The sequence below is a fragment of the Fundulus heteroclitus genome, chromosome 24 (assembly GCF_011125445.2).
Source record: "Fundulus heteroclitus isolate FHET01 chromosome 24, MU-UCD_Fhet_4.1, whole genome shotgun sequence".
In the NCBI taxonomy this organism is placed as follows: Eukaryota; Metazoa; Chordata; class Actinopteri; order Cyprinodontiformes; family Fundulidae; genus Fundulus; species Fundulus heteroclitus.
In genome coordinates this window covers 2,886,037-2,911,257 of record NC_046384.1, presented here as the reverse complement: position 1 = coordinate 2,911,257, position 25,221 = coordinate 2,886,037, and the positions used below count along the sequence as shown (strand labels likewise).

The window sequence follows — 25,221 nt, the reverse complement described above, 5'->3', positions numbered from 1 at the left end:
TAATTATGCACAGAAGCGCTCTGTGCAATCGAGGAAAAATAATGTCTGGTCAGGGCAGAGGTTGAGGCCGCTGTGAAATGTGACGATAAAGGTTTAGCAGTCTGGAATAGCAGCAGCAGAAAAACAGCAGCTGGATCCAGGGTCCCGATGCAGCGTAACTTCAAGAGCCGCAGCAGAGGGGAAAATGCCTGACCACAGGAGGCTTGATGAAACTCAGCCATAGTGACAAAAGCTGCCATAGACCTGCTTTGATAAACAAACCTGTAGACAGATAATCAGAGATGTTCAGATAATGATTATTCAGATTACACCTTTATAGTCAACTGTGATATTTTTCTTATTTAAGTCCAAAAAAAACCATGAAAAGATTTTGTTGTGGTGTTGAACCATTTTTGTACAACTTCTGGCAAACCAGCTAGATTTCCTCTTTTTTTCTGCAATATTGTGTTTAAGAAAAAGAAAAGGAAAAAAAAAGAGACGTTTTCTATTCATAAAAACAATGGTTTTGTGTGTCCTGGGTGTCTGGATCAGTGATGCGACAGACGTTTCTCAGTGACGGTGCTTTCAGAATCGGAAATTTGATGGGCTGCCACCATTTAAATGACCCAGAAGTGACCCCGTCGTGTTTGTGGCTCCACATCATCTCAGATGTACATCCTGATTTTTTTTTTTCTACCATCAATTTAAACACTAGAAACATTCTGTCCAGGGGTGACGCTAAAAAACTAGTCTATGCATTTGTTACTTCAAGGCTGGACTATTGTAATTCTTTACTATCAGGAAGTCCACAAAATGCAGCAGCAAGAGTTCTGATGAAAATCAACAAGAGGGATCATATTTCTTCTATTTTAGCTTCCCTTCATTGGCTTCCTGTTAAATCAAGAATAGAATTTAAAATTCTCCTTCTAATGTATAAAGCCCTTAATAATCAAACTCCATCATATATCAGAGCTCTGATTACCCCGTATGTTCCTAACAGAGCACTTCGCTCTCAGACTGCAGGTCTGCTGGTGGTTCCTAGAGTCTCTAAAAGTAGAATGGGAGGCAGATCCTTTAGCTATCAGGCTCCTCTCCTGTTGACCCAACTCCCACTTTTGGTCTGTTGTCATGCCGTTATAACGTCACGAACTGCAACTCCCAGCATGCAACACATTTGGGACTACAACATCCAAAACTGCCCACAGCTCAGACAACAACGGAGGTTGTGACCGCCCCCAGATTAAATCATACCCTGACACTATAACCCACAGCGCACCCAAGCACTCTTGCAGCGTTGCTGTCTTTGAGAAGACCATCAGCTGATTTTTCTGCAAGTATCCATGAGCTGGGAGACCGTAGCAGCTTTCAGCTGAAGATCACCGTGCTTTTAACAGATTTTTGAGCACATTGCACCACATAAAATCGGTCAGTAAGCACAACGGTGATGATATATAAGGCGCACCGAATTATAAGGCACACCATCAACTTTTGAGAAAATGTAAGGATTTTAAGTGTGCCTCATTGTCCGAAAAATACGGTACTTAAACCAACACTGCTGGTATTGTGGCAATAGATATGTTGTCAGAAGAGTTGGGTCTTGTCGATAGTTGGAGATTGTTGCATCCAAGTGAAATGGGCTTTACTTTTTTTTCCACATCCCCACTCAAGGTATTCTAGAATAGATTACTTTCTCCCATCACTTGACATGGTCAGCCAGGTCCTGAGTTCTACAATTGGAAAAATAGTGCCAGTGGATGTAGTCCTTCGCCCTCTAGATGGAGTAGGAAGAAAACATGAGACGGCGTTTTAACAACTGCATGGCTGAACAGGGAAGAAAACTGCAACTTTATTAAATCTGAGATGCAGGAATTCTGGGAACACAATGAAGGCTCTATAGAAAACCACAAGGTAATGTGGGATGCTTTTAAATCCTTTTTATTCAAAGAAGTTCCTTGATCAAAAAAGCAGAGAGTCAAAGGCTACTCAAAGAACCTGGGGACGCAGTGGTGTGTCATCAGGGTGAACAGCAGGGGGCTCAGGACGCAGCCCTGAGGGGAGCCGGTGCTGAGGGTGATGACATCAGAGGTGTTCTGATGACCCGGACCTACTGAGGTCTGTTGGTTAGGAAGTCTAGCAGCCAGTTGAGAAGAGGTGTGCTGAAGCCCAGGTGTAAGCCCAGATATAAAGATACATTTCACAGAGCTAGGTTGCCTGAAACCATGAGGGAAGCATTTCTCACGATACTGCCTAAAAAAGGTCGAGATCCACAGCAGTGTGCCAGTTATCGGCAAATATCTTTGATTAATGTGGATTAGAAGATTCTTGCCAAAATTTTGCAACCAGATTGGAAGAGGTGGTTCCGTTTCTCATTCATAACGATCAGTTGGGGTTTATGCCGAGCAGGAGCTCTGCAGACAGCCATGTTTGCATAAGTGTGACAAAACTAAAAACGTGCAATGTGAATAAGGTTGAGGGCACACATTGGATGAAAAACCCTGTTATCTGGAAGTACAACCCTGTAATGTACTTTTTTTTTTCAGGATGGCGCTGCGCATGCAGCAGCCAGTCACATCGGCGGTACCCCTTCTTTTCCTACTTTCTCCTTTTTATTGTGTTTTCTGGATTGCTTGTATATTACTGAATACCGGATTGGGTATTCTGAGCCTAGATGCCCTGAAGAAACCAACTTTTGGGACTCTAGTGATTATATTTTTGTTACTTTCGGCACATGTCGATGCCGCGAGTGGAGATCCCTTTGTCCGCAACTACGAGCGTCCCTTGATCTACACGAGGAACCAGCTTCTCAGACTACGTGACTCCTCGCGCTGCGGCCCCGTTCATCACCATGCTGAGAAACTATACATCCCCGCAGAAATATGGGGGAGGCGGAGAGGATGTCGGGGCGGCAGGACGAAGCGGAGGAAAGGTTATTTACCATCGGTTGTCACTGGAAACGTTAGATGTAGCTGAGGACCTCACAGAGCTCGTCTGCACAGGTCCTCAGCAGCCTGGGGGGGATGCCGTCCGGTCCTGAGGCTTTCCTCTGTTTAAGCCTCATCAGCTGACCTCTCACCTGCATTGGTGTGACTGTGAGGGGGGAGGAAGGTAGGACCGGAGGTGTGGATGGGTCAGTCGTTGATTATTATTATTATTATTATTTTTTTTTTTTTTTTTTTAATGTTGGCGAGACGCTACCGCCACGGCCGCCTCGCCAAGATAGCGCTGCGGGAAACCCTGATGTTCATACTTTCATTGTGTTAGTCATTGTTTGTACTGCCGTTTTTTCCACTTTTCGTTGCGTTCGCCTGTCTGCTAAGCTCAAAACAACCGCGCCTGGCTTGACGGAGAAACCAGGAGAACAGCTGAGCATCTTTACGACAGTGCACTTTTACTTTTGCCCTCTGGGGGGAGCCTCGCTGGAAAATCAACCCCGGTTGCATAGTATACCTTTAATTGAAGCGTCAATGAACACGAGCGTCATACGATCCCACGGGGTTTATTGTTTTTGCCCTTTTAACTAGAATGTGATGTTAACACTTAAAGGTTTGTAAGATAACCAAATGGCTCAAATTATTGCCACAATGCAATGAAAGAATGCTGACAACAAAGGTGGTCAAAAACTGTGTTCTTCTGCACTCAGTCAGGACACCTCAAGTGATTACCAGGCATTCTAGTTACAGATGGACAATAACACCTACTTTGGTATTGCATCAAAAGAAAGTAACTACACAAAAACAAAAATATGGCTCTAACACCATCATTATAATATTGTACAGATTTAGTTGTTAATAATCCAAAAAAATAAGACAACTGGACTTCTATTCTGAAGCTGAAGACGTTTTGCTTCCCATCCAGGAAGCTTTCTCAGTTCTAAATGTCTGGAGTAGTGGGAAGTTCGAGCTTCATAGACCTGCAGGCCACGTTAGAGCTTAGACTCACCTGGAACTGATGGTCCCAACAATGGAGAGTCGTTATGCTCCTCATTAGCCTGGCTTCTGGAATCTTGAGGTCCCGTTTGTGGAGGTGTGAATAGCGTACCGCGAGCGAGCTATTTTTAGAAACGTAACGTCACATCACGTGGTACGCAGTGGGGCAAGCTTGCATAGTCCGCCGCTGTTTCGCTGAAAAAGAGACGTGCGTTAGCCTAGGTTTTACTCGGTAAACAACTGCTTTTTCCAAATCTAAGACCATGGTTTTTAAACATTGTTGCTATGGAACGTGCAACAGCGACTCGAGTTACGCTGATCGGCCGCATATGAAGGATGTTTTCTTCAAGACTGCCAAGGAGAAATGTGTGCGCTGGGACCGGGGCGGTCGGCCTACACAACAGTTCAACCCGGGAAAATTTACCAAATTCAAGTACATATGTAGCAAGCATTTTGTTGGAGGAAAGGGCCCAACCGAAGAACATCCTGACCCAATTCCAGCGACATCAAGTAGTGAACAGGTAAGAATATTTTGGTGGCCGACATGTTAATAAAGTAGCGCCTGCTACCATGATAGCATATAGGCTATCATGGTAGCAGGCGCTAACATGATAGCCTGCTACCAGGATAGCTTACTCAAAAACATTTCAAATGAGACAAACATTAAACATATACCGATTCCTGGACGGTGATTACAAACAAAAAAACGGCCGATGACGCCATGATCGCCGCGCAGGGAAAAAAAAAACAAAGCTTACCGTTCGATCAATTCGGCCTGTTTTCCATTTTTTTTAAGCCCTCGACACTCAAGCCATCGTTTGAGCTGAAGGTTGGTGTGTTCTTTGACAGTGCGACCAGTAATCCGTGCGCCTGGGACATCGTCTTGGTAAAGTTTAATGGCTGCAAAGTCGGTCATATCGCTGGTTCTGTTGTGCGTGTAATAACTGGTTGCTACGGGCGTTCTCTACCTGTATGCCCTACCTAAGCGGCAAAAGGGGCGTTTCTCTTGAGACGGTGACGTCACGTGCGCGGTACGCTATTGAGGTGAAACTTGGCAGAAATCAAACCTATTGCTGTGTTTCTTAAAGTTGAATCCTGAGACCTCCTCTGTTTAAATTTGTTTTTTCCTTGCTTTACGTAAATAGCTGCCTTGATCCTGACCTGACTCAGGCAAATTTATTTATATAGCACAATTCAGTACAAAGACAATGCAAAGTGCTTTACATGATTAAACTATAGCAAAATAAAACAGAATAAAAGCAAGTAGGAATAAAATGTAGATAGAAAAAATAACAAAAAAGTGGTGATTCAAGAGAATATTCAACAGTTGTTGATAAAGCATGTAATGTGTTTCAGTGTTGGCTGCAGATGTTAAAGAAGAGGCTCCTGAAGAACAGAGTCCTGAGGGGGAGCAGCAGGAGTCAGAGCCCCTCCACATAAAGGAGGAACAGGAGGAACCCGGGGCCCGTCAGGAAGGAGAGCAGCTCCTGGTGAAGGAGGAGACTGATAGCAGCTTTCCATTAACTGCTGCTCCTATCAACAGTAAGGATTGCTTTACGTTGTGTGTTTGTTTTGCAGCTAAATGCCAAAACTCACTGGATTCATCAGCTTCCTATAAAACAAAATATTCGTTCTGTCTGGCTCTACGTTCTCCGATCCGGTTTAACTGTACCCTGTTTCAGTCCGCCAGTTTCTTAACCCTAAATGGAATGATCTTCTCTATTGTAGATGTCTGTAGTAATGAAAAGACTCTAACATATTTAATTTAAATAGGCAGAGGGATATTTACAGCTTCAGTATTGGTGACTCATACACAAAATAATGTGAGATGGGTAGTTTCCTGATGCAAGAATGCCCAACTCTTGGTTACATCAACTGATATAGATCTGCAAAGACACCTACTCCAAAATTGGTTGATTATTCCCATGTTGTCTTTGGGGATATGTGACATTGTGAGCCTGGCTCCAGGGATATTCATGTGTCCATTATGCCACAAGATAACTGTCCATTTGTTTATGCATGCCACATCTGTGAAGTCCTTGGCATCCGAGGGTTTTCCTGTCAACTGCTTTCTTCAGCTTCAGCCTCTGTGATCGCATAATTCTTAACACGTCATACGTTTAATGTATTAAATTATGAATGGGAACTTTCATTTATTGTTTAATTTATGTCAGAATTCAGCATTAAGGCCAGGGTGTTGGTTCTTGATATCTTTGGCCAAGTGTGTTGCGCTGCCTGACTTCATTGCCACCACTTTAAAGCACTGTTTGCACAGAGTATTCAAAATATTTGGTACCTGGGTCATTGGAAACGATGCTTTCAAAGATAATAGAGAAGTTATCAGATAGGGCAAGATCAGTTACATTGACCTTGGAAATGTTTGATCCTTAGTGTTGATGGGGTTTGAATTACATATTAAAGTACTCCACACAGGTGACATTTCATTAAAATAAACAAATCCTTGAGAGGCCCCTGTCTAAAGTAGTCTAGTCCAACTGATCTGTAGTTTTGGCTAAGAGATTAAAACGTTGAGAGCAAAAGAACTCAAGCAAACGGAGCAGAGGTACTGTCCAATGAAAAGCAAAATATTTTACCCTTTCTCCACCTGGTTGGAAGTTTTATCCTCTGCTCCCAGTTTGCTTGCATTCTTCTGCTTTTAATGCAGCCCATTTTTTTTGTATGTTTATTCTGCATCTTTTAAAGCTGTTTTAATAAAAAAAATACAATATTTTTAAATAAATACACATTTTATGATACCAATTTATTCTGATGTAAATACAAATATTGACTCTGAAATTTAGGCTGCACATAGATGGTGTTGAGAAAATTTCAAAAAGAGTGTTGCTTTTAATGTAATACAGTCAAGAAGAAAAATTCTCATCTTTATTCACTTGCTTGACTTTGGAGGGGACGTTAGAAGAAATGTTAGCAGCATCATTGCTAAAACTGACTAACGTTACCAAGATTCAAGGTGGAAACAAACACTAAATTCCATCTATCAATGCTCACGATTCCTACTTCTGAAACTGACAAAGGTATGATGATAAAGGCATGTACCCTTTGAACATAGGAAAATTAAACTACAATGAACAGTTCAACCCCAGGAGAGAAGCACGTAAACATTAAAATACACCTTAGGACCAGTTTATCTGCAAAAAAGTTGATTTTTAAGTGTGTTACGCTTTAAGTGTAACTTTAGGATCACAGTCTTTATTTGTAGATCAGAGGACTGCAACCTGCAGTTCCACAGCCGCAAGTGCATTATGTATAACTCAATCTATTAGAAGGAAAATAGGTTAAAGCTTTGTTCTAACAAATTTTTATAACATTTACAAGGAATATATATCATTAAAGTCATACCCCAAAAATCTGATTTAAAACTTTGTCTAATTCATTTGATTTGTAACTTGGTCTTTGCGAGGGAGTAACAACAACAACAACGTCATTATTGGGCATACCCAAGAGCTTTTTTTCATTTTGAATAACATTTAAGAATGACCTTGGCTGAAGCTACAATTAGATTTAGTGTCAGGACAACTATAATATGCATAATAGGTGCATGGTTCTGTATTTTGTGTTTGCTTTATATTAAATTGCAAGGGAGGCAGAGAAAATGTTCTCCAAATCTGGTATGACCCACATATGAGGGAATGTTTGTGTGGATGATTTTGGCTGGGGGAATTTTCCTGTAGTGTGAAGTGCCTTGATTGGTTTGTTGGACCACACACATGATTAAATAACAATCAGCAGCTCTGTAGCCTGTTAACTTGTTTGTCTGGCTGCCTTTCTTCAGATTTGTCATTAAATGTGGACACATTTAAACTAGCTAAATATCCAGAATGATCTTGTGTATTGCCTTGTTGTTGGAGAGCCATATAGTTCCATTGAGGTTTTAATTTTTTATCCAGTGTCTTGTTTTTAGTGGCTAATGTTGTCACCTGCTACTGGCTTAACTCTTAACGACGGTCTGGATTTCTTGTAGAGGAGTTCTTTAAGCGCCTGTCTGGCATCAAAGCTGGTAAGCCTCTGGTCAAGAAGTTCCAGAATATCAATGTAACTCTTGTCCATTGAATTAGATTTTTTTTTTTAAATGTACATATTTCAGTAGGTTTAATTGGCTTGTTTTGCCTGAGTTGGTTAGTTTTAGTAGCACTCTGCCATGTTAAACCGGTTATGAAGCATTAATCGTTGAAGCGGCAGATCAGCGAGATTATTCTCACAGATGATGTCCACATAGCTATTTATTACTTCTGATAATTTATTTTCGGTCTCCTACCCGCATCTCTTGTTTTTTGCGTTCGCAAAATCCATGGAATCAAAACAATCTCGCTAGGCAGACTTTCCCAGTGACGTCACACAGTGAGTCGCAAACCTGGAAGCTGGCACACGCTATACTGTCTGAGTACTAAATCGATAACGTTGTTTTGCTTTCACGGTTTTTTTACAATATGCCTCGTCGTTGTGTCACTATGTACTGTTCCCATGAAGATGGAAGATTGCATGAGTGGCCAAAAGACACACTTAGAGCCCGTTTGGGGATCGTCATTTTAAAGACGACTGCCTCGGTGCTCCGGGGGAGGGAGTCTTTGGCTCTTCACTATTGTTCTTCTTTAGATTTTAACGGCAACTTGCATGCATTTTTTACACTACTGGATCCTAATATATATTGCTCAAATTCTCTGATCCCAGTATTTTTTTTAAAACGAAGAATCTTCTTTTTTTCTCTAAATGCTATTTAGCTTATAAACCACATTCTCAATTTTAAATCCCTATTAAAACCTGATTCCGTTTTTAATAATCTTTGGTTTACATATCTTCTACAATTAATAAAAACATGTTCTATTGTTTCTACATCATGACACCAACTACAAAAACCAGTAAGATGTTTCCCCATTTTACAAAATACCGTTTTGTTTGAGTTCCATTAAAAAAAAAACACGATTCTTATTCTACTTATAATTATCTCCTCCCTCCTGTTTATTTCTCTAATCCTTACTACATCAACTGTATTTTGTATCCTATATAAGTGCCTTCCATTTATTTCGTTATCCCACCTACTTTTCCATATCTTCTTGCTTTCTCTCCAAACTATATTTTGCCTTCAGATTTGGATAACTTTACTGGCATATCAATATATTCTTTTTTAATAGCCTCCTTAGCCAACCTATCTGCTCTTTCATTACCCAAAATACTCACATGAGCAGGAGTCCAAAATAATATTACATTTTTATTCTGTTCACATATTCTATGATGTATTTATTTATGTTTTATTCTGTAATATTTACCATGTTTGAAGCGTTGTCAAGATATACTTGTTCATAGAGCATGTACTGTGTTTGACTGTCCAGATATTAAAGAAGAGGCCTCTGAAGAACATAATCCTGATGGGCACCAGCTGGATCTGCTCCACATAAAAGAGGAAAATGAAATGATCTTCACCAGCCAAGGAGGAGAGCAACTGAATTTGAAGGAGAAGACTGAAGATACCAGGTTTCTATCAACTGTTGTTCATATGAAGAGTAATGAGGATGAAGAGAAACCTCTATGTTCTTACTTTCCTCAACTGCAAAATGAAGTCAGCGTATTTCCAACCAGCCCTTCAGCTGACTATATACAAGGGAAAATGAAAGACGACTCAAATGTGGATTCAATGAACAAAGTTCTAAAGACAAACATAACAGTACACACTGGGAAGAAATCCTTTGGTTGTGATGTGTGTGGAAAAACATTTTCTGATAAGTCAAATTTAAAAGCACACACGAGAATCCACACGGGAGAGAAACCTTATTGCTGTGATAATTGTGGAAAAAGATTTACCTTCAAGTCCGTCTTAAATGGACATTTGAGAATCCACACTGGAGAGAAACCTTTTGGTTGTGATGTTTGTGGTAAAAGATGTTCCTCAAAATCACATTTAAAAACACACATGAGAACCCACACAGGAGAAAAACCCTTTGGTTGTGATGCATGTGGAAAAAAATATTCCTCAAAGTCAGACTTAAACAAACATGTTAGAATACACATGGCAGAGAAACCTTTTGGTTGTGATGATTGTGGAAAAAGATTTTACATGAAGTCACGTTTTAATGTGCATATGAAAACCCACACAGGAGAGAAACGTTTTGGTTGTGATAATTGTGGAAAAAGATTTTACTTAAAGTCAGTCTTAAATAGACACATTAAAATTCACACAGGAGAGAAACCTTTTGTTTGTGATTGTTGTTGTAAACGATTTTCCATGATGTCACATTTAAACTCTCACATGAGAATCCACACAGGAGAGAAACCTTTTGGTTGTGATGTATGTGGGAAAAGATGTTCTTCAAAGTCTGATTTAAACAAGCACGTTCTAATCCACATGGGAGAGAAACCTTTTGGGTGTGATGATTGTGGAAAAAGATATTCTATGAAGTCCCATTTAAATAGACACTTAAAAAGCCACACAGGAGATAAACCTTTTGGCTGTGATGATTGCGGAAAAAGATTTTTCATCAAGTCGCATTTAAATACACATATGAGAAGTCACACAGGAGACAAACCCTTTGGTTGTGATACATGTGGGAAAAGATGCTCCTCAAAGTCAGACTTAAACAAACACATGAGAATGCACATAGGCGAGAAACCTTTTGCTTGTGATGATTGTGGAAAAAGATTTTTCATTAAGTCACATTTAAACAGACATATGATGATCCACACGGGAGAGAAACCTTTTGGTTGTGATGTTTGTTGTAAAAGATATGCCTCAAAGTCTGACCTAAATAGACATGCTAAAAGCCATACCGGAGAGAAACCTTTTGGTTGTGATGCTTGTGATAAAAGGTTTCCCTCAAATTCAAGTTTAAAGGTCCACAAAAGAATTCATACAGGAGAAAAACCTTTTAGTTGTGATGATTGTGGAAAAAGGTTTTCCATCAAGTCACACTTAAAAATACACATGAGGGTCCACACAGGAGAGAAACCTTTTAGTTGTGATGATTGTGAAAAAAGATTTTCCTTCAAATCGGTCTTAAATAGGCACATGAGAGTCCACACTGGAGAGAAACCTTTTTGTTGTGATGAATGTGGTAAAAGATTTTCCAACAAGTATCATTTAAATATACACATCAGAAACCACACAGGAGAAAGACCTTTTGGTTGTGATGATTGTGGAAAAATATATTCTATCAAGTCCCATTTAAATATTCACATGAGAATCCACAAAGGAGAGAAACCTTTTGGTTGCGATTATTGTGGAAAAAGATGTTCCTCAAAGTCGGACTTAAATAGACACATCAAAATCCACACCAGAGATAAATCTTTGCCTGTGATTCTTTTGGAAAAGTGAGATAAGAGAACATCAAAAATTTGCTTTACTTTTCCACAATGGGGAAATTTAAGTGAGGCAGTGGCAAAATGGGAGAGCTGTACATCAAATTATTAACAAAAAAGCTAATGCAAAGTTTGTTCTAAGGCCACAGAGAATGAACATATATAGGAATATAAAATTAAACCAGAGTAAGTATTGGACAATTATTGATAATATGGCATATTCAGTTAAAAATGAACTATTAAAGGTTGAGTTGACGATTTTTCTGGAAATGTAGGTAAGAAATGCCCAAGTACCATTTTGAATTAATGCGTATGCGCAAGATGATCTTACCTGCTCTTCCACTCCTTTTTAGAGATTGTGAAAAAAATATACTAAGTGTTATTTCTTTCTTCTGAGGCCTGCCTCTTTTCTTTCTTTCCTTTATAAAATATGTGAATTCTAATAAATTTTCAGAACCCACATTTCATAAAACTATATATATATATATATATATATATATATATATATATATATATATATATATATATATATATATATATATATATATATATATATATATATATATATATACATACTGGTGGGGATTATGCGAATACAGAGAATGAACTGCAAAGTTGGTTACCATGGAAATTACAGATTAAACGGTCTCTGGAGGCACAGAGTCTGACATACTTGGATTGGATAGAATGACTGATTAATTAAGGGAAGATGAGTCAGCCAGGACACGTCTATATTATACTATAATCTTCTCCACGAATGTGATGAAGGGAACACTGAAGTCATACTGTGCACGCCCCTGAATGGGTGTACACAATTGGTTCTACTTAATGTCTGGAAATCTGCCTTTGACGTTGTTGTGTATGAGAGGCCAGTACTGAAGCTGTAAACATTCCTCTGCATTTTAGATTAAATATGGTAATATAAAGTTTCTGTTTCAAGAGTCTTTATTGCTATAGAAGTCTACAAAAGAAACACCACATTATTCAGCAAAAGAACCTGGGGTGACCGCAGAGACCATTAAGATCACTCATTTGCTCACACTATAATTTATCTTTGGTCAGTTTACAGCACAGCCAGTCAGATAGTAGACCAGACGTATTAATTTAGAAACACCAAACACTTCATAGAATCAACATGATGGGACTCACAGTTAACTTTCTATGAGTACCAGCCCACTGTGGGGTTAAGTCACATGAAATGAAATGTCAGATGTTAGAGCAAAGGAAAGCCCCAAATATGTATTAGTTGATACTGATTTTATTTTTAGTTTAGGAGAACAGAAAGTAAGGACATAATGAGAAAGAAAATGAAAGAGGAGTGGTAAAAGCAATGGGAGGAACACATGAAAGAATGATGGTTTTAAAATATCCAGAACAGAGATGAGAAGACAATTATTTTACCACTCAGACCTGGACATCCTGGACAAAACAGTACCTTTATTCATAGCAGGGAAACACCAGACAGGTTAAAGTGAGTTTGGGGAAGTTGAGACAACAAAATGTTTTTTTTTTTTTTTTTTTGCATTGCCAGAATTATCAGGCTAAGAGAAATCAACTTATTCAAAACCTGAATATGACAACCACACTAGATCTTATTAACTTATTCAAGAAAGGCTGTAGAAGTAAAAGCTAACAGGCCAGATTTTCTTTTCTGGACAGAATCATTTGTTGACTGAGCCCGTCTGGTGACATGGACAGAAAAAAAAGTTTACAAGATGTTAAGTCATGGCCAGGCGTTACTTATGCGTAGGGTTTGAGATAGCTGCCTCACATTAAGCTGTATACACTTTTATCATACATTCAAATTACACAGCCAAATCAGGCGGTTGCAGAGAAGAAAAATAATTGTGTGCTAAATAGATAAAGTATCTTGTCTTGTGAGGAATTTATGAAGTGAAATCTGTGTGTTTTTGTTGTTTTAGACCGATTCAATTGGAGGGATCATTTTTATTTAAGGTTCACAAAGTGAAAAACCATAACTTCATTCAGCAACGAATTAGATGCATGCACAATGACAATTGAATATAGACAATAGCACTTTTCATGTACCTAACAACTCAGTGATTTGTGCTACTGATGTATAAAGAGTGCTTTATAAATAAAATTTCATGCATTCATTCGTTTGTTTATAAAAGCAATATCACACGAGAGAGGATGATGTTGCAGATTACTGTGACGTAATCACAGCTGTGACGACATTACAGTAGGCCAGGGATTCCCGATGTGTGGTGCGCAACCCCCCGGTGCTCAACTCGGTGCTCTGACATTGGATCAAAATACATGTCAACAGGTGTAGACATCTCTTTGAACATTAGAGAAAACATTTGATTGCAGTGATTCCCTCAAAGTGCTGCTGAACAAAATTTTAGCTTCAGAGCCCTATCAGGCTTGTTTACTTGTTTTATTTGTTGTGTTTGTTTTTAATATGTCTTTTGAATCACAATTCAAAATCAATGTCATGATTTTAATATTATTTTTGTTTATTATTACTTTTGTAAATTTAGACTTATTTCACTGACTTCTAATTTTTTCCTACTTTAGTTAGAGGGTATGAATTATTTTGCAGGACAACTATCTAGCCTTGGGATGTGACAACTCCAATCTTGTGTTTTGTTTTAGACGCATTGGGGCTGTATACATACACTATAAGATGGAGAGACAAAAGGACCCCTTGTTGGTGTTTCTGCAGAACCGTGGAACAAATGAAGAAGTCTTAAGTAAACTTCAAAATGATAAGGTATTTCTATGAAAATATTAGGTGTCATCTACAAAGAAAAAAAAAACATTTACAGTAGCAGCCCCGTGAAATATGGAAAAGTGTGCCATCAATGCTGCTCAAGGATTTTATTGTATCCGTAGCTGTAGAGATAGTTACATACACAGAAAAGTGCATAGCTTCTGTCAGCATTATTTAACTGGGTTTTCCTTACACATTTTTAAAGTAGGGTGCAAATATATAATTTAAATATGGTGGAAAAATTTAATTGTCAAAATGTATTCCTGATTTTGTCTCTAATGAAGATTTACAAATGATTATTTTCTGGTTTTGAATTTGCAGATTGATTCTTCTGTCATTACACTGATGTCAGATGAAGATCTGGCAAAGTACATTCCACATTATGGAGACAGATTAGCAGCTGTCGCATTCTGTCGCATGAATCACCGCAGAGATTCAGCAGAATCCAACAGAAATGAGTGCTGTGCTTCACATAGTAAGGCAGTTAAAAGAATGCACATTGTAGAGAAACTGAAAGGAAATAAAAATGCAAAGAAAACTGCAAAAAGGGTAGAACTTGGGTGGATGAATTTCAGTGAGAAAGATAATAGCTTCAAACAGGTACGAAGTGTAAAAGGGGGAGGTACCCGGCATATCAGCGTGGACAAGCAAGCAAAAGTAAGAGACATCCAAGAAATGGCAAAGTCTCTGTTTTTCCCGAATGGTGTCTGCAGGTCTCTGAAACTGACAGATCATGTTTGCAGTATTCACGACTTTGCACAAAATGAAATGGATCCAGATGTTACAGTTGAGGATCTTTATGAAAAAACCAAAGGGAAGATGCTCAGATTGTACCTCTGTACCAAGAGAAATGTTCAAGGCGCAAAAAGCTTTTCCAATAGTCATCAGCTGACAAGCCTGGAAGTTGTGGAAGACTGCCACCGCAATGTTAAAGAAGATCAAGGATCAGAGCAAGAAGTCATCTCTTTACTGCCAGACTCAGATGTGTTGGACCTCTTGAATCAACAAACAGAAATACTCATGAACAAAGACCTATCAAATGAAGCGAGTGGCAACAAAATCAAGGATGAAATTGCAGTGTATGGGGAAATGCAACAAGACCAAGCAGTCTTTGAAGTCACAACAGAATGTAAGAGAACTGATCAAGCAGAAGGCAGAGTCACTGATATAGCACAAAGTTTGCCTGAAGTCCTTGAAGCAGAAATGCAGCGTGTCGCCTATAGTGATGGTGAAGTAACTGTTGGTATGCCATTTAGCGATTCAGCTAATTTAGATGTCACTCTACCATGGGAGCAATCAAAGCATAAGGTCGTTATTGTGGTGCATCGTGGTAACTGCCTTTCTGACCTCCTAGCTGCTTTTCTTGACCCAGATATAATGAACAAAGAAGTCCAAATTAAAAGGAAACTTCCTAATGGAGAGCTGGAAGAGGGTGAAGGCTCAGGGGTAGTGCGTGACTGCCTGTCAGAATTCTGGGGAGAATTCTATAGCAAATGCACATTAGGTGCAAATGTGAAGACACCTTTCCTTAGGCATGAGTTTCAAGTTGAGGAATGGCAAGCAATTGCAAGAATCCTAGTAACAGGTTGGACAACTGTCAGATATTTCCCACTCCTTCTCCCACTACCATTCTTGGAAGAAACCTTGTATGGAACCATATACAGCAGTGTAAAAGAGAGCTTTTTGCAATACGTTTCAAAAGAAGAACGGGAAACTCTGGAGCTTGCACTGAGTTGCTTTGAAGCTGTTGACAAAGATGACCTTGTTGATGTGCTGGTGGCACACGATTGCCACCAGTGTGCCACCAAAGACAACATTGCTGGACTAGTGTCACAATTAGGGCACAAGACCTTAATCCAGACACCAATGTTTGTTATTCAAAGCTGGAGGCCCATCTTAAAAATCCTGAAAGATACTTTGTTTCCACACAAGCTTGTGGAAATAATGGAGGAACGGATCCCAACCCCAAAACGTGTTAAGCAGCTTCTGAAATTTCCAGAAGCAATGACAGCCGTTCAACACAACGTGGCCACACATCTGAAGAGGTACATCGGGGAATGTGACAAAGGCTTGTTAGAGGCTTTTCTGCGTTTCTGCACAGGGGCAGATATTCTCTTTGGGCAAAACATCACCGTCCAGTTCATAAAGACGACTACATTCCAGCGTCGACCTCAAGCTCATACCTGTGGGTGTCTGCTGATGTTGCCTGTGAACTATCAAAACTACCCAGACCTCCGCACTGATTTTGACCTTGTTCTTAGAAGTGGAGTCTGGGTAATGGGAATTATATAAAAACCTAGGATACAATCAAAGTGAAAGAATAGCCCTCCAACGGACAGCGACCATATCAAGTGCCGCTTAAAAAAGTAAACCAATTCTTAAAAAATATTTTGTTATATATTTCTGTTAAAGGGGGAGTACACAATTGTTCTTGTTAATGAAACGTTGCCAATGTTAAATAGGTAATGCATTCTGAATAAATAAACAAAGGTTTGGTATGTTAAATTGTTCAAATTAAAAGTTTGATATTCAATGCCTTTCAGTTTTAAAATCATTCGTTTGCATTCTGGCATCAACTCAAGTCAGTTTTTTTTTGTTGGTGAAATGTTGCAAAGTGGGAATTCTGTTTGGTTCAGATCTACTTTAAAACAATGCAGATCAAAGAATGGAAATAACTAATATTGTAGCATATTAGTAACAATCATAATTGTTACTAATATTGTTACATAATATTGTAACAATCATATGTTACTCACATATGATTTATATATGATATATGATTTTCTTTTCTCAAGACTGATTTTTCCCCTGTCATGTTCACTTATAAATAAACAGTTTTTTTTTATATGATTTGTGTATTCATCCCATGACAATACACTAGCTGCTTGTATAATAATTTTGATAACGTATTCAATACAAATCTTAGCATCTTAAAACTTAATAGAAGGATAGGATCTGTTGCTGGTCTATAATGGTTTAGGCCCTCCTTACCCACCTAGGTCATCTGGATGTGGTCTTTTATCAGTCCCCCAGAGTCAAAACAAACACATGGAGATGCTGTGTTCAGCTTCTATGCTCCCCATGTCTGGAGCAAACTCCCAGAAAGCCTCAGGTCAGCTGAACCACTCAGTTCATTTAAATCAAATAAAAGGTTAAAGACCAACCTCTTCTCAGCTGCATTTACATTGTTTTTATTCAGGAGTGTTTCTTTTAAGACATGTCTTTCTAATTTCCCGTTTTTAATTTCAAATCATACTTTTTATTCATTTACTCTGTTTTACTCCTGCACCCTGCTGTAATGCTTTTAATATTTTATGACTGACTTGTCTAACATATGAAATGTGATATAAAATTAAACTTACTTTAAATTAATACATAACTAAATAGTAAACTTAAGAAAGCAATACTTTTAATAATTCACAAAACGACTTAAATGCTGTATCACTTTCACAAACCAGTTTCACAATGACCAGCAACAGAATTGGTTTTTCAGTGACATTATCATTGTGGTCAGAAACAATATATTCAAAATTTCTTGCAGATTTAAATACACACAATGTCTTGTAAAATACTGACATTCTAATTAAAGGAATGCAACACTCCTTTCGTATGAGCAAAATAAACTGTGAAACAGCAACATCTACCTAACAAAGAAAATTAATGTACAATGTTTTTATAAAAACTTTAGTTACTTAGACCCTTAGTGAGGAAAAAAGTAATGTATACATGTAATGACATATAGACCCAGACAGATTTTCCAGGCGGTAAAACATCCGAATAACGCACATTAATACAGAGACAGCATAACTGTTCAGCTTCAGAGTTCGAAGTAGATTTACCTAAAATAAATCTAAAAATGGGAAATCTACAAATGGTCCCCTTTCAGATTGTATTAACTTTCCTTGAGGTTCCTGCTGTTTTGTAAATGAAAATAATCTCACTAAGTTGTGTTATTATATGTTATGTATTATACGTATGTTATTATATGTGATAAATGCCATAAACATGGTAAATAAAATAAAACATCTAGAATAGTAAAAATAATTACAACAGAAGTGCAGAAATATAAGATCGTGAACAAGATTTCATACACAGAGGCTGTACGAAACATTGGAGAAATAAAACAAAATAGATTATCATCAAAACTATCAACAAAACTTGAGTGACGGTATGAGACAGGCAGTAGGACTACCCCAGAGAATACACATAAGGAGAGCTCAACCAGAAAGAACAGAGTGATCCCACAGCAGACATGCAGTTATAAGTGTATAGTGGAGGACAATGCAATGATTGTAGAAAGGAAGGGCTTTATAGCTTTTATATGCAAAGTCATTATCATTGTTGGCCTGCAAAATAGACCGGACTTGGTCCACATCTCTGCAATAGGGTCGTTATTGGCCTGGCTTACAGGAGCGATGTCTTTGAATTGAGAAAGCTTCCTGGAGAGCAGCAAAAACATCTTCAACTACGAAAAATAAGTCCAGTTGTTTTGTTTTTTACCTTTTTTTGGAATGACCATGACCTGGATGACTGAGAATCTTCACCAGCATATTTATTTTATTGTTTTTTTTACACATTTTTATTAAAAAAAATAAGTTTTGAAATTGAGTCTGTGACGCTTTTTTTGATATCATTTCCCCAGCAATAGAAAACATCCAAGCACAAATGAGGCTGGAGTGCAGAGAAAATTCAATGAAAGGCGGAAGAGGTTTGTACAGACTGTCTTTTGGTTTTTCCAGTATTTCATAGGATCCTGGGACCCTCTGCTAAGTATCTGTGCATCTCCTGCATGGCATCAGCTGTGGACTTTTGGTCTGCCTGCCCACTTCGATGTCAAGATGTTGTCAAAGGTTATCTAAAAAGACAAAATGGCATTTTAGTACATGATTTACAAACAAATGCTCAATAACATGCTTGAAGTAGGGGCAGACAGCTGTTGTGAAGATGATCCTGGCTGGGGTTCATTTGTGGTTCCGATTACAGATGCACATTCTGACCGCAGTCTGCTGATGGCCTAATTGCACTTGGAGGAACCGAGGAACCGGAGTGATTTAAATCGAGGAGGTGCTTTTGTTTAAATAGGAAATGGTCTGTCCAACAAATGCGACATTTAACCTGCAGAAAATAATAGGAATAGTAAAAAACAGTCACTTTAAATGAATTTCAATTCAGATAGATTAAGTGGAAACTCTGAGAGGAACAGGATGAAACAAGGAAATTAAAACAGATACCTTAGTAAGTGATTCGCTTATAAAAAACATTTTTTGCCGTTGACTGAGTCAAAATGTTTCAACAATGAAAGATCACAGATCTGTTCAAAAAGTAGTGAGGAAAAACGGGCCTGTGTGTGTATTTGTCGTTTGTTTGTGACTAAAACTCCGTTCATCTGTGTGCAGTAATTGGGTTTAATGCCATGGTTGTAAAAATGTTTGTGTCAAGATAATTCAAGCTCTGAACACAAATACATTTACTAGATCACCTGGCAAGCATGCATGAAAGCTAAAAGTTTAAAAAAATAAAAAAGAGAGAAACTTTAAAAAAATAAAAATAAAGTTTGCCATTTCACATTAAATGTCCAGCCCAAATTAAATAGATACATGGAAAGGTTAACATGGCTTGAACAAAAAAATAAATTAAAATAAAGATCCAGGTTAATTGTAAATATTGGAACTGAGGATAAACTGTAAATAAAGTCTTGATTGATTTAGTGTCATACAAAATTAAGCTCCTGAAGTAAACTGGACTTTGGAAAACAAGTCCAGTTGTTTTGTTTTTTTACTTTTTTTGGAACTCCTGAAGTGTTGAAGAAGTTTTCAGGGTATTTCATTATAAAATTGCATAGAGGTTACGATTAACAATGGATTCATTAGCTGCAGTAATACCAGATTAGAGGCTCTTATATTATGATTATAGACTATTACCAGAATAGCAAAACAGAAAAAAGCAGATTTGATCACTTGTTTTAGCCTTTGGTAAAATATAAAATTCCTGAGATTCTGAAATTGCTTGTAACAATCATGATTCATCCCAAACCTGTCCATTTAGGAGAATGCATTAAATAGACTTTGAGAAACAGTACATGAGAAGAATATAAGGTCATGAGAAAATTAAAAGCAAGACACATGGTCTTTGATTTTAATAAATATATAAAGCGCAGGTGGAATGTGTGTTTTTGGCTTTGATCAGAACTGTATCGAATTGAATTGAATATGAATTACTTTTCTAAGGGAGACTTTTGGCAGAATTCTAATAAAGCTAAACGAGGGAAAGTTGAGGCACTTCAGGTTCTCTGGGTGACGTCAAGGCTTGGCCATCAAAAAACATTCTGATACTTAATGAGAGCAAGACAGAGGTGATGGTGTTTGGCAGTGTTATCTCTGACTTGCGATGGTCAAACAATGTTCCGGCTTTAGCAAAAATGCTGGCAGCTTGAGATCTGAAGGGTTAAAATTCTAAATTTTATTAAAAAAAATTGTATGGCTCAAATATTAATCTTATCTTTGTTTTAGACAGTGTTCTTTATGTGCTAAATTACGGGGCGAGAACCACAATCGTGGAAAACAACACTAGAAGCTGATGAACTTAAAGAAAAAAATCATTGCTTGTATTTTTTTTCGTTGGGTCATTATTAACACTTCTATCCTGCTTTCTGCTCATTTCTGTCTAGAGAAACCTTTTCAATATAATTGGATTATGCTAACACAGAGATTTTAGTCTCTTTTTACACATTCTCATCTGCTGAATGGAGCACTAAACTGTGCAGAAATTACATGAGGGGCTGATCCTGGGGACAAAGAGAAATGCTGATGTTACTGATTTATGCCTAATCCAGTTTTTGATAATAAAAAAAAATTCTCATAATATCTCATAATGTTTGCAAATGCTGCAAAAAGGTTTTGTATGGAAATGGGATGCTTCAAGGTTAAAGAGAAAAATTCTGTTTTATTCTTGATTGAATTTTTACAAAGAAAATGAGATCGCTGTAAAATATTTTTGCTTATTTGAATTTTCAAGGGGTTCACACCTGGGGGAAAGGTCGAAGACCTTTTTATGCCTATTTTTTTTTTTTTAGAGGAAACAGTGGTTGAAATGTTTGTTTGTGACTGTTTTACTGTAATTTGTTTAAATTTATGGTCACTACAGTACAGATGAAGAAAACAGTGACTGTTTATATTAGACGATGTGGTTTTGCAAAAACTTCCTGTGGGAAAGATATCAGCAGAGTGCATTCTGAGAATGGGAGTTCATGGATGAATGCTCTTCCTGGAAGAATTGTGTGCAGCTGACCAAAATTTACACATAGGGTGCCATAAAAAATGTACAACAAATGGCATGAGTTTTCATTTTTTGCCAGTTCTTCGTTAAAAACAGATTATCAATGGTGACTTTCCTGGCTATTTAACGGTTTATTAATAAATTCTGAACAAGTTCTTTGCATTTTGAGCTTGTTTAAAAGTAAATGATTGCTGTTCGCCAGACGACATCCTCACGGAAACGTGCCCCATGTTGAAATTCCACTTGTTTTATAGGTGGACGTATGTCCAGATCATCATTCTGAGGAGGGAGGGAAACCAGGAACAACAAAATTTTCACTCCCTATGAAGATAAAACTGTTCTGCCAGTTCTTTTTCCAGGATGAATCCTAAATATACATACTAGAACAGTCACTGGTATAAACAATCCTATGGTGTGATGGCTTATCTTATCAGAACTTAATCTTAATAATCTCTTTCTGGGTAAATGTGATAAATAAATGATTAGGTTGGAGTAGTTTCCTTGGTATGTCAGCAGGTAGAGAATCTAGCTGGCAGTTCCAAAGATCCTAAGTTTAAATTCTGATGTAGTTCACCCAGTCTTTATGTTTCTGATCTGATGGATAGAACGGTTATGATCTCATGGTGTACTGGTGTTATTGATGGTACAGAGACTGGTGTTCAAAGTTCTGAGGGTCCTGACTTCAAATCCTGCTGATTCTTTTGTCATCAGAACCATGAGGAAAAAAATATAAAAAAAGATAAATTTGCTAGGAAAAAAGGGCAGAAAGGGAATAGACTTACGGTGTAGTGGTGATGTTGGTGGTACTGAGAAGGCTATTCAAAGTTCTGAAGGTCCTAGGTTCAAATCCTATTAAATATTTCTTGGTTTTAGCATCAGAGATGAAAAAGGATAAATGTGCTAGGAGAAGTGGTCAGTGCTTGAATGTTCTCATGGTGTAGTGGCATTGTTGGTGGTACTGAGATAGACAATTCAAGGTCCTGGGTTCAAATCCTGTTAATTCTTACCAATTTTTATCAAAATAATGGAAAGAAATTAAAAAAGTAAATGTGCTAGGAGAACATGTCAGAGAGTGAATAGTCTCATGGTGTAGTGGTGATGCTGCTGGTACTAAAACTGAAGGTTCTGAGTTCAAATCCAGCTCAGTCTTTTGTTATCAGAATGATGGGAAATAAATAAATCAAAATAAATGCGCTAGGAGAAAAGGTCAGAAAGGGGTTAGTCTTGTGGTGTAGTGGTGATGTTGGTGGTAATGTGAAGGCTAGTCAAGGTTCTGAAGGTCCTGAGTTCAAATCCAGTTAATCCTTACCTGGTGTTATCTGAATGATGGTGGATAAAGTAAATCTGCATGGGGAACAGGTTAGAGAGTAAGTTATGGTGTAGTGGTGATGTATTACACTTTCAGAAATAAAAGGATAAAATATGCAATTAATCTTGAGTTAACTATCAACATTATGCGATTAAAATTTTTAATCGCTTGACAGCACTAATATATATATATATATATATATATATATATATATATATATATATATATATATATATATATATATATATATATATATATATATATATATATATAGTTATAGTCATGGCCAAAAGTATTGAGAATGATTCAAATGTAATTTACAAAGTCTACTGCTTCAGTTTTTATAACGGCAATTTGCATATACTCCAGAACGTTATAAAGAGTGATCAGTATAACAGCAATTAATTGCAAAGTCAATATTTGCCTAGAAAATTAACTTTATCCCCCAAAACACATTTCAACGTCATTGCAGCCCTGCCTTAAAAGGACCGGCTAACATCGTTTAAGTGATTGCTCCATTAACACAGGTGTGGGTGGTGATGAGGACAGAGCTGGAGATCAATCTGTCATGATTAAGTAAGAATGACACCACTGGACACTTTAAAAAGAGGCTGGTGCTTGGCATCATTGTTTCTCTTCTGTGAACCATGGTTATCTCTAAAGAAACAGGTGCAGTCATCATTGCACTGCACAAAAATGGCCTAACAGGTAAGAGAATCACAGCTAGAAAGATTGCACCTCAGTCAATCTATCGCGTCATCAAGAACTTCAGGGAGAGAGGTTCCATTGTTGCCAAAAAGGCTCCAGGGCGCCCAAGAAAGACAGCGCCAGGACCGTCTCTTAAAAGTGTTTCAGCTGGGGGATCGGGCTACCACCAGTGCAGAGCTTGCTCAGGAATGGCAGCAGGCAGGTGTGAGTGCACCTGCACACACTGTGAGGCAGAGACTCTTGGAGCAAGTCCTGGTCTCAAGGAGGGCAGCAAAGAAGCCACTTCTCTCCAGGAAAAACATCAGGGACAGACTGATATTCTGCAAAAGGTACAGGGAGTGGACTGCTGAGGACTGGGGTAAAGTCATTTTCTCTGATGAATCCCCTTTCTGATTGTTTGGGACATCTGGAAAACCGCTTGTTCGGAGAAGACGAGGTGAGCGCTACCACCAGTCTTGTCTCATGCCGACTTTAAAGCATCCTGAAACCATTCATGTGTGGGGTTGCTTCTCAGCCAAGGGAGTCGACTCTCTCACAGTCTTACCTAAAAACACAGCCATGAATAAAGAATGGTAGCAGAATGTCCTCCGAGAGCTGATGAACAACGCCTTTTCCAGCATAATGGAGCACCCTGCCATAAAGCAAAGGTGATATCTAACTGGCTTAGGGAACAAAACAGAGATTTTGGGTCCATGGCCTGGAAACTCCCCTGATCTTAATCCCATTGAAAACTTGTGGTCAATCATCAAGAGACGGGTGGAAAAACGAAAACCTAGGAATTCTGACAAAATGCAAGCATTGATTGTGCAAGAATGGCCTGCTATCAGTCAGGATTTGGTCCAGAAGTTGATTGAGAACATGCCAGGGAGAATTGCAGAGGTCCTGAAGAAGAGGGGTCAACACTGCAAATATTGACTTGCTGTATTAACTCATTCTGTCATTGTCAAGTTTTGTTGTGATTTTGATTTTTTCCCTCAGTAATGCTCCACTTGAAAGAGCCCAGTCAGCAAGGAACAACTCAGAACAAGGATTTCCCCTTTTTTTTATGTTTATTATTGAAATTTGTTTTCTTGATTTGATTGGTGAAGGGGTCATACAGTCATTCAGGTTGAAAACCTTGAACACAAGAGTACAGGAGATATTGTGTTATTTCAAGTTTAAACAAACAAATCATTAAAATGTAAAAAGGTTAGTTAATTACAATTAACTGAGTGCAACCAAACTAGCAATGCCTTAGCATCAAATCAGCATAAGTGCCAACATACTTTAAGTTTTAGCATTAATCTCACATAAATATATCTTGTTTAACATTTAACTTAAGAAGTAACTAAGATATGCAAATAGTGGAGTGTCAAACAAAAGCACAAGTCCAATAAAGCCATCAGGTTTACTGATCCAAACAATTGGACTGGTTTGATTCACTAACTTAAACAATAAGCTGCATTGTCAAGCTTAACATAAACTTCAGACTTCAAACTAGGCAGACTAAGCGACAATGATTAACTGAAAGCCACTAACATTAGAATAAACTAAGTCAGATGCCAACTGAGACAAACATTTTACATGTGCACATGTGGAGCACATAGTTAAGCACAAGTTTATCCTTTTCACCTTCCACAACAACAGGTGAATAATTCAAGAAAGTCAAATCTCTTACCAGTTGCGTTTGACGGTGAACTGAGGGATTTTAGTTTTCTTGGTTTGCTTGTTTCTTTAAGCTTTTGCTCTCAACAAACCTTCCTCCTTTGTCCTCCACAGCATGTATTGAACTGATGTTCAAGATGGCCGTTTAACAGGAAGTTCCTCCTCTTGACAGGAAGTCGGTTGGGGTGCTTTTCTGGTTATGTTGCAAAAAATGCAAATGATTGATTGCCCCCTGCAGGTCCACCTGAAAATTTGTTTTGTTTTTGGAAGTGAATGAAGAAAGTTTTTTGGTGTTTCCGTCGTGCTTTCTGTCAGTTGGCGTGACACCTCCCACT

The 25,221-nt window shown here is 38.1% G+C and overlaps 2 protein-coding genes across 2 annotated transcripts in view; one reads left to right on the top strand and one right to left on the bottom strand.

Annotated features, from left to right (window-relative positions):
• Positions 1-25,221, bottom strand: part of LOC105921678 (NLR family CARD domain-containing protein 3) — a 1,041,521-nt gene that overhangs the window by 302,695 nt on the left and 713,605 nt on the right. The window lies entirely within an intron of this gene.
• On the top strand, positions 5,402-11,682 carry LOC110368197 (gastrula zinc finger protein XlCGF57.1). Its single transcript, XM_036128310.1, has 2 exons — positions 5,402-5,447; positions 9,254-11,682. Exon 2 carries the CDS (start codon positions 9,334-9,336, stop codon positions 11,227-11,229), a length of 1,896 nt encoding a protein of 631 aa, XP_035984203.1. The 5' UTR covers positions 5,402-5,447; positions 9,254-9,333; the 3' UTR covers positions 11,230-11,682.